Raw genomic sequence first — 10,252 nt, forward strand, 5'->3', positions numbered from 1 at the left:
CTCTCCCCCAAAACTCTTCCAGGCCTCTCTGGAGAAGCTCGGCTGCTGAACCAGAGGAATTTCTCTCCCCCAAAGTCCACCTTGACTTCACACCACCCTTTTTTTAAAATCACAGCTTTGTTTTTATTGTACAGATCTGTATAAATAAAATGGCCTCCTGTAGAAAAAAAGTTTGTAGATTCCCAGCAGCCCTTGTTCCCAGCAACGAGGCCGAGAGGGAGGGTCAGGGGCTGCAGGGATGGGGGAGGGGGCTCTGGACATTTCAGCAGCAGGACAGCCATTCACTTCCTGGTCTCCGTGGGGGAAGGAAACGGGAGTCCAGGTTTGGGACAGGGCAATATCTTCATTTTCATTTTGTAAAAAAAAAAAAAAGGAAAAGTGTTTCAAAAAGTGTTTTGTGTGTTTCAACTGTGGCTCAGGTTATGGGCTGCCCCCCACCCCAGAGCCTCCAGCAGAAGAGGCGGGGGGTAGGAGGAGTTGTGTCCAGGACTGGAGTCTGGTGGCTTGACAGCCCGGTTCCAGCGCTGGGCTCTGCGGGTCTCCTGTTTGGGGGTGAAGGGGGCTCCCTCCCTCCTCAGTCCTTCTCCCGCGTCCACTTGATCATGGTCTCTGGCGAGCGGTAGAGGAAGATGAGCTTGGCATAAAGCTCCTCCTCCAGCTCCAGCTCTCCCGTCTCCCGAACCAGGAAGATGTGGCTGCAGAGGGTCAGGATACGGTCCACGCAGGGCAACTCCTCAAACATGATGGAGTGGGAGATCTCGCTGAAGAAGCCTCGCACGAACTTCCCGATCACCAGCACGATGGAGACGTAGAGGCCCATGATCCTGAGCAGAGAGAGAGAGAGAGAGAGACCCTGTGTAGCGCCCCTGCGCAGCTCACCCACCCCCCCGACACGCAGCCCTCCCACCAACACCATTCGCACGACCTACGAAGTGCCAGCAGGCGGGCTGGGGAGGATCCGCAGGCCCTGATCCCAAGGCTCAGCCCCTTGGCTGATCCAGAGGAAGCCTTGGAAAGGGACCGAATGACCAACCGTTGCCTCTCTGATCTGGGCGTGGAGGGTTGGATCATTTCAAACCCTCCCCTTAGAGAAGCTTGGCATGTGGGGTGGGAGGGACACTGGGGACCCTCCCCCTTTTAGGTGGCTAAATTTTTGGAAGTGATTCACATCTGCGAGCAAAGAAATCCTGGTGGCATTTCAGACACAAGGGGGTAGCATTTAACCATCTTCTGAGTGCTGTCATGGGTGGGGGGGGGATCAAAGTGAGTCAGCTGCAGCAAAGCCAGGGACCCCCCATTCAATTGGGGAGGGGGGGGAATCTCAGGCCCAGCTTTCCTGCTGCTCCCTTGCATCCAACACAGCCTATCCCTGTGACGCTCGAGTACGCCTCTCTCCCTGTCCTGAACGCACCTGGCATCCCCCCCCTATGGGCTGGTGGGTTTCTCACTCACCCGTATCCCGCCAGGAAGCCCAGGCTGGGGGGGCTGACTTTGTCGCTGAAGATGACCATGGGCAGGATATGGCACTCCTCCTGGCAGTCCCAGCTGGATCATCCACCACTCCAGGAAACTGGTGCTGCTATTCCCGGGCCGGACCCTCTGCTGTGTAGCTGCACTTCCACATCCAGGTAACTGTCTTCTCCGTCTGGGAGAGGAGACGGGGAGAGGGAAGAAGGGGCCGGAAAAGGGACACCCCCTCCCACTTACAGAGAGGCGTCCATCCAGGCGCTGAGAGCGCTCTTCCTCATGAGTTGCCCCCCGTTTCTTAAAAGTCCTCCCAGCCCCGATTGCTCTGTTTAGGAGCGGCATCGGGGAGGGAGGGGTATATATTAGGCTAGGCAAGAATTTGGTGGTAAACTAGAATTATTTGACATACAAGAAATTGTACTTCGATGTCTTACTGATTGAGGAATGGTGAAATGTTTGCCTTAAAATACATAAAACTTTTGAAACGAGAAAAAGATGCTGTATCTGTCCGTTTGACCTTTTTAATTCCTTCTGCTGCTCTTGCTGGGGCTTCAAACTACGTGTCACCAAAATTCAAGATTCCTGACTGCACAACACTTAATTTGAGCTCTGTCTCAAAGACAAGCAGGGAAGCAGAGATGGAAGGCTAGCCAAAAATGTCTGTGGCCTGATTTTGGCCTTTTTAGGGACAGGGAAATGGAGCCATTTGTGCTCCCCCTCCCTTTAAAAAGGCAGAAAACTGCCCCGGCTGTTCTTATGATGGCACACGGGCATTTCTGCTGCTGCTGCTGGTGGTGGGAGTGGGTTCTGGCCCCTGGATTCTTTTCCAACTAGCACCAGGAACCCACATCAACATGGCTTAGGACCCGGGTATCTGCGAGACCGTCTGCTGCCACACACCTCCCTCAAACCAATAAGATCGCACAGGATGGGCCTTCTCCGGGTGCCATCAGCATGACAATGCCGGCTGGCAACGCCTCAGAGTAGGGCCTTCTCTGTTGCCGCTCTGGCCCTGTGGAATGAGCTGCCCCCTGAGATCCGGGCCCTACCCACTCTTGTGGCCTTTCGCAAAGCCATTAAAACCTGGCTTTTCCGGCAGGCTTGGGGCTGTTGACCCCTTGATGGAGGTCCAGCCCCCCTGATTGGGTGTCTGTTGTGTTTCCCTTTTTAACTTTGTTGTGTCCAATTGTTTTTAATAATTCTTTTTAATCTTTTTTCATTTCTGTAAGCCGCCCGGAGTTTTCCGGGATTGGGCGGCATAGAAATTTAATAAATGAATGAACTCAGAGAGAGGAACTGGGGAATTCAAGGTCAGTCTTGAGTCTCTGCAAAGCAGTTTCCGTCCGGTGTCCTCACCTGGGAGCAGGGGCCCAACTGGGTCTGCCTCGGGGCCACTGGGTGCCCGTATGTAGGGTGGGAAGAGGTGGGTATCCGCCTGGAACAAGGACAAAAGACAGCCAGATAGAGCAGCCTGAAAACACAGGCAGCCTTTGCAAATGGGTGAAGCCGCGCTGGGCTTCAATTCAGACCCCTGCAGTCGAGGCCCTTCCGCCACCTCGCTGGCCCCACAGAGTCACTGGCCCACTTGGCCATGGGTGGAGTGGGGGGGGGACTCACACAGGGGCATGATGGGTGCCCTGCATGGCAGCCAAATTTTGCCGCACGAGACTCTTCTGGTTGAGGTCCATCGTGTGCTTCTGGCTGGTGTATTCCGTTTTCCCTCCTTTGCTGAGATCCCTGGTGGAGGAGGAGGAGGAAGGAAAGGAATTTGAGGAGCCAGGAAAAGTGGAAGAAAAGGTGGCAGGAGGAGCACCCCCACTCTGGTTTCCGTCCCTCTCTCTACCCATGGAGCTCTTTTGCACCCACAGCCCCCTAAGCACGGCTGGCTGAGGAATTCTGGGAGTTAAGGTCCCAAGACTTCAAGCTGCCAAGGCTGGAGACTCCTGTCCTAAGCCTTGAAGTGCTGGGAGGAACAATCTTGGGAGCCCCCCAGGCAAACTCACAAGGCCAATGGGGGCGTCCTTGGCTGAGCAGGCAGCGCCCCGCCCTGCAAGGGAGGCTTCCCGGCCTTGGTCTGAGATACCTTTGGAAGTTCCAGGTGAAGCGCAGAGTGATGTCCGAGGAGCCGTTGTGCAGCTCCTGCCACAGCTGCTCACGGCTGGGGGGCTGATGCTCCACAGGGACCCGGAGCTGCCCTCAATGCGGGCCCAGGCGACATCCTCGTAGCCGTACTGGGTGATGAACTGCATGGCTAGCTGCTGCGGGCCGCAGAGAGTCCCACGTCAGCAGTGCGCAGCTTGGCAGCCCCCCTCTCCCCATTCAGCCCAAGCCCACCACAGCAGGGCTTCCTTTCATTTTAATGGGTGGGGGAGATGGGGGTCCTCTCCCACCACCCCCCTTTAACGAGGGCATCCCCCTCCCTCGTGCCGTACTCTCTCCGCCAGGACTCACCGGCTCCCGTTCAAACTTATTGGTCACTGCTCGTAGTTCTGGGGGGTGAAAGGCTGGATGGACTGTTGCTGGGCACTCATGGTGAAGAGGGGCTGAAGAAGAAAGGAGGGGGGCAGGGGAGGGGATCCAGTTTCAGGGACACCGTCAACCCTGATCCATCCCACACACTCGGTTCCAATAGAGCAGTGTCACAGCTAGCAACAGGGGCACCATCAACGAGAGACACCCCCAAGATACAGAGAGCTGGGAGAGATTCAACCTGCCCATCTCTGGTCTCTCTGGGTGCAAGACCCTTGGGGGTGCAACTGCTATAAGAGCTAAGCCCACCTGCCCCTGGAAGCCGACATGGGCCTTTGCCAAGCTACATGTCCAGCCAGCATGGCTAACCGAGAGGGACGTTGGGCGTCATGGGCCATCAGCATCTGGGAACTGGGTGGCCTATCGCTTCTCCGCCCGGCAGTTCCTCTCACCTCGTAGCCCCCCAACTTGAGGGTAACAGTGACATCGATGGGGTGGTTGACCACACCCACCACCGAGCGGACGAGGGACATGAATAGCAGCGGGAACCAGATGATGCAGATGAAAGATATGATGGCCTCCCATGCCGTATTTGACAATCTTCTTCTTTTTCTGACCCTTGGGTTGTGGGTATTTCTGCAGGGAGCTAATGGGTCAGCTCATGGCACCCGGTCTTCTCCCAAAGCCCCTTGCCCCCCCCTTCCAGTTGTGTTGGGCTACAACTATTATCCTACTAAGGCCCCTCCTGCTCACTACAGGGATTGTCTTGGGGATGAAACCCTCGAAGAGAGAAGACCCAGCTCCACCATGCTTCTTCCCCTTCCGTGGAGGCCCACCTTCTCCGTCTCACGACTGCACTTGATGATGAAGATGTTGGCGTAGATGTTCTTCCACACACATCCAGTTGGAGAGGGACAGGGTGGTGTCCGTCCAGACCCAGTCCATGACAGCTCGCAACTCCACCAAGAAGGCACCAGCGCGAAACCTGTGGAGCCAAGAGACGTGATCTTCAGATCCTCCAGGGGTGGGTTTGGGGTTGACCCACGACAATTCTGCAGAAATCTGTGCCACCACTTCCTTCCCCCCGACCATCATGGTGCGTGTGCTTACTATGAGGTATGGTAAAGGAACGGTAGCAGATGCAGAGACCATGGGACAACGGAGGTGGCGGAATCCATGTTCTCAGCTGCCCCCCCAAAGAAAGGTTTGCATGTTCTACCTTGCTGCAAAGCATTCTACTTTCCCCCAAAGGGTCCGTCCTGCTGCCTGCCTGCCTCTGCTTAAAGGACCGCATATATCAGGCCCCACTTCTCCCAGCAGCCCCCTCCCCTCTTTTTCTGGGGCTCAGCTGTTACCCTTGGAAGAGGAAGAGGTTCAGGTAGTTGTATTTCTTGGTGAGGAAATTCCCCAAGATGCGGGTAGGGTAACCGCAGCGAATCTGGTAGGCGGAGAGGCCGAAGTAGATGCACTTGACGAAGTACCACAGCTGGGCCACCGCATTCTGGCTGAACTTCCTGGGGGGGAGCAAAGAGGGCCTTTAAGGGAGAGGAGGACAGGCAGGAGGACCAGGGAAGCCAGGAGACGGCCACGCACCTCTCGGTGACGGCGGGGAGAATGAAGAACATCCAGATGTGGATGCCAAGACCAAGATGACCTGGAAGATGAGTTTGCCCAGGACGCTCTTGCGCAGGTAGAGAGCCCGGTCGATGATCATGGTGGAGAACTGGATCAGAAGCATCACCAGAACGCCTGGGGCACCTGGTCTTCGGAGAGCGAGGACGTGATGTCGGCTGCAGCCGAGTGCTTCTGCAGGGGAAGAGAAGCTCAGGGGGGAGGGACACACCTCGTCCCTCCCTCCCCATTCCCCTGGGAGCTGCTCCACTCCTCTCCAGGGACCCCCAGGCATAGCCCCAGCCTTCTCTGAAAGGGGGGGGCGGTAGCGGCCCTGCGATGAATCTCAGAGACACTTGGAATTTGCCACTCTTATTTCATCCAAACTTAGCAAGGTCCCCAAGCAGCAGAGAAGCCCACTGGAGACCCCTGCCCCGTCCTCTCCTCCTCTTGCTTCTTCACCAGTTCTGGGGTCAAAGGCTCTGCCGGAACAGTCCAAAGGGCACCTGCTAGATGCCCAGGGACTACAGCTCCCAGAATCCCCAGCACTTGACTTAAAACTTCCGGAAGAGCCACCCCAGGAAAACCACTGGCCACGGCTGGAAGAAAGCAGCAAATGCCGAGTGGCACCGCCAGACTTACTCCGAAGGCCCAGAAGCCGAAGATGACGATGATGAAGTCTACCACATCGGCCAGGAACATGAGGGCGTAGACATCCGTGGCAGCCCGGTACTTGCTGTGCAGGATGTCCTGAAAGAACCGGCAGGCCGGCTGGACCGTGCACGCTCTCCTGGAGGAAGAGGGGTGGAGAGGGTTGACTGGGGCTCTGTGTGTGTGTGTATGTGTTGTGTGTGTGTGTACTTTCTCCAGGTGGCTCCGGCGCAGAATTGCCAATGGCCAAGAAGTCCGGACTCAAGTCCACCTCTGTAGGGTGCAAGGAAGGGCCCAGCCAGAGTCACAGCCCAGCAGGAGAGAATTGGCATTACTGCCCATTCACACATCCGTTCGCTTGGTTCCTGCGCACACTGAATGCGCGCTCTGCGTGTGTGTGCATTTGCACCTAAAAGGCTCTGCGCACGCACACGTCAGAAAAGGGGGGAAATCAACTGTTCAAAGTTAGTGTAGCAGGAAGAAGCTAAGATCAATGCAGAGATGTTATTAACCTCTTTTTTTATTTCTTTTTTCTCAATATATTTAGACCGTGTTTGTTAAAATCTATACCGTGTACGGGCTCTGGGAAGTTGGGGGGGGAGGGAGGAGGGTGTTAGGGGGGAGGGTGGGGGAGGGTGGGGAGGGTGGGACATATACTTGAGTTAGATTTCAATGCATGCGATTTCACATGTATACTGTCCCTCTTTAATTTCTCTGTAAAAATAGGACAAGCTGAATACATTGACATAGTAGAAATACACCAAGGGGAGGAGGAGTGGGATAGAAGGAAGAGGGGTAGAGGGGCGGGAGGGAGGATGGGGGGAGGGTGAGAAGGAAGGGAGGGAGGGGACTGGGAGAGAGGTGGTAGGGGAGGGAAGTAGGGTAGAGGGGGATGATGGATGGAAGATGGAAAGTTGGAGGGGTGGAAGAAAGAGGTGTACGGAGAGTGAAAGAGGTATATTGGGTTTCTATTTCTGGGGGTATTGTTGACAAGAGGAATTGCTGTGATTATTGTTTAATGTTGTATGGCCCCAGCTATGCACAGTGTATATGTGACTGTATGAAAATGGAAAATGGAAAATAAAAACATTTTAATATAAAAAGAAAAGGGGGAAAATCTAAATTTTTGCAGTGAAGATTGTTCTGTGCAAGCGCAGACCCTAAAATCAAGATGCCAGCGCCGATGATGGAACCGGTTCGGGGGCGTGGCAGGCTGAGTTACTACCTACCCGGCTGAACCGGTCCAACCGGTAGGAAGCCCCCTCAGGGCTGCACACTGGGCTGAGCCTAAACCCAAGGATTGCAGAGAAGCAGGACCTTGGTGGAGCATGGCCGGAAGGGCAGCCTGGGGCAAATGGGCTGGCATGTGTTTTAAGACCAAAGCAACGAGATAATATTGGGAGGAGGCTCAGTAGACCCCTCCCCCACTCACCGAGCCCAGCACAATCCGACTTGCAAGGCTCAGTTTAGAGCCCCCCCTCCCCACCCAGCAGGCTTAGCTTTTGCTGTGGAACGGATTCCCCCTCTGGTCATCCATCAATTGTAATGACAATGGCCGAACACAATGCATAGCAATAGCAGCAGCAATTAGACTTATATACCGCTTCATGGGGCTTTCAGCCCTCTCTAAGCGGTTTACAGAGTCAGCATATCGCCCCCACAACAATCCGGGTCCTCATTTCACCCACCTCGGAAGGATGGAAGGCTGAGTCAACCTTGAGCCGGTGAGATTAGAACAGCCGAACTGCAGAACTAGCATCAGCTGAGTGGCCTGCAGTGCTGCATTTAACCACTGCGCCACCTCGGCTCTCTCTACCTGCCACAGCCAAACCATCCCCAGCATGACAACCCGTGTTCCTTGGTGAGATTCACCCACAGGTTGTTGCCTGCCCTTCCTCCCCCACTACCAGCCCGGTTCCCCATCACTCACGCAGAAGCCAAGAAGTGCTTCATCTGACGTTTGGCAGCTTGCATTTTTTCTCGGAGGCCCCTGATTTCTTCTTCTTTCTCCTCCTCCTCCTCTTCCTCTTCCTCCTTCCCTCTCCTTCCTGCTCCTGGATCTCTGGGGCTTGGAAAGAGAGAAGCAGGATGGACTCTTGGCCCATCTACGCCTTCTCCCCACTGATGTGCTTCAGCCAGGGAGCCTCTGCCCTCCCCTCGTCCCTCCCAAACCTCCTGGGTTCATCCCAGCCAGCAGGTGCAGCCAAAGGAACCCTCTCCGGCAGAGGCTCCACCAGGCCGGTGGTCTCTCAATTCATCTGTGCCCTCCAACGGGACCCAGACATTAATCAGTGGAATGAATGCAAATCTCGAATGGGTGAATAAAGTCAATGACCTGCCCCCTCCCATTTTGCCTTTAGGAACCTACTTTGACCGCCTGGAGATTTGCTTCCTTGGTTCTTCTTCTTCTCCTCCTTCTTCTTCTTCCTGAACCGAGAACGGAGGCCTTTCTGCACCTCCGGCTTCTCCTCCATCACCACCACCTCCTCTGCCTCGGGGCTGGCCGATGCCGAAGGCTCCGGCTCCTCCTTTTCCTTGGCCGCATCATCTCGCGGTTCTTCTGTCTCCAGCTGAGGCTTGGGCAGAGGTCTTCTTTCGTGGTCCCACAGGCCGTAGCTCTGGAGAGGAGAGAACTCCTTCAGAGAGGGGCCGAGCTGTGCCGCAGACCCAGAGAAGGCTGGGGGAAACCAGCCTGCGTCTCTGGCTGAGGATTCCTAGCAACTCCCCAAATGCCAGGTGCCCCTCGGCCTCAGCCACGCTTGCTTGCTCTCCCAGCCCAGCTGGGGATCCGGCTCCCTTCTTACCAGCAGGAGGGAGCGTGGAGAGAGCACCAGGAGCTGGATCAGGTCGTATTTGATGTAGTTGTCGGTCTTCTCGACGCCCCGGATGCGAGGGCAAAGACGGCTTCCCCTCGTAGCGCACCATGGTGGTGTAGCTGTTCCAGGGGAAGAAGCCGAACTGGAAAAGGTACTTGAGCACCACCATCACCTGTGCAAGAAGAATCCGGGGGAGGGAAGAAAGGTTTGGTTCTCCGGCATTCCATTTTCTACCAGAGGGCTCTCCTCGCAAGGAAGGGTGGAAGGCAACCTCTCTCCTCATTATCTGAAGCCTAACGTTCCACCACAAAACCGCGTTCGACTAAAGCGCGCTCGACGAAACCGCGTAGCTGACGTCATCACAGCGCGATGAAAAAGAACGCTGCGAACGCTAAAGCTAAAATTAACCCCTAAACCTAAACCTAACCCCCCTAAACCTAATCCTAAACCTAATCCTAAACCTAACCCTTAACGTAACGCTAAACCTAACCTTAAACCTAACCCTTAACGTAACGCTAAACCTAACGCTAACCCTTAACCTAACCCTAAACCTAACCCTTAACCTAACCCTAACCTAACCCTTAACGTAACGCTAAACCTAACGCTAACCCTTAACCTAACCCTAAACCTAACCCTAACCCTTAACCTAACCCTAAACCTAATCCTAAACTAACCCTTAACCTAACCCTTAACGTAACGCTAAACCTAACCTAAACCTAACCCTTAACGTAACGCTAAACCTAACGCTAACCCTTAACCTAATCCTAAACCTAACCCTTAACCTAACCCTAAACCTAACCCTTAACGTAACCCTAACCTAACCCTATCTGAGGCCTTCTCAGCAGTAGCCCCGACCCTTTGGAACGAGCTCCCCGTGGAGATTCGTACCCTCTCCACCGTCCAGGCCTTCCGCATAGCCTTGAAGAACTGGCTCGCCCGTCAGGCCTGGGATAAATTGCTACCCCGCCCGAATGATGAATGAATGTTGCTTACCTATTTTTATTATATGTTTGTCTTAATATTGTATTCCCCTCTCCCTGGTTTTCTGTGAGCCGCCCTGAGTCCCCTCAGGGAAAAGGGCGGCCTACAAATGCTAATAAACCACTAAACCACTAACCACTAACGCTTAACCTAACCCTAAACCTAACCCTAACGCTTAACCTAACCCTAACCCTAACCCTAAACCTAACCCTTACCTTAACTTGAATCGGCTTGCTTTCAAAGCGCTATTTAAAGCG

General features: G+C 54.7%; 1 protein-coding gene across 1 annotated transcript; it reads right to left on the reverse strand.

Moving 5' to 3' along the window:
- Positions 1-438: 438 nt before the first annotated feature.
- Positions 439-8,236, reverse strand: LOC116517963 (piezo-type mechanosensitive ion channel component 1-like). Its single transcript, XM_032231158.1, is given in 14 exon segments — positions 439-824; positions 1,453-1,545; positions 3,085-3,204; positions 3,943-4,010; positions 4,389-4,512; positions 4,514-4,572; positions 4,773-4,820; positions 4,822-4,921; positions 5,292-5,450; positions 5,530-5,578; positions 5,581-5,679; positions 5,682-5,742; positions 6,190-6,337; positions 8,129-8,236. Coding segments are annotated over 14 exon segments (1,422 nt in total). The 5' UTR covers positions 8,173-8,236; the 3' UTR covers positions 439-574.
- Between the last annotated feature and the right edge of the window lie 2,016 nt (positions 8,237-10,252).

The sequence above is a fragment of the Thamnophis elegans genome, chromosome 14 (genome assembly GCF_009769535.1).
Source record: "Thamnophis elegans isolate rThaEle1 chromosome 14, rThaEle1.pri, whole genome shotgun sequence".
Taxonomy (NCBI): Eukaryota; Metazoa; Chordata; class Lepidosauria; order Squamata; family Colubridae; genus Thamnophis; species Thamnophis elegans.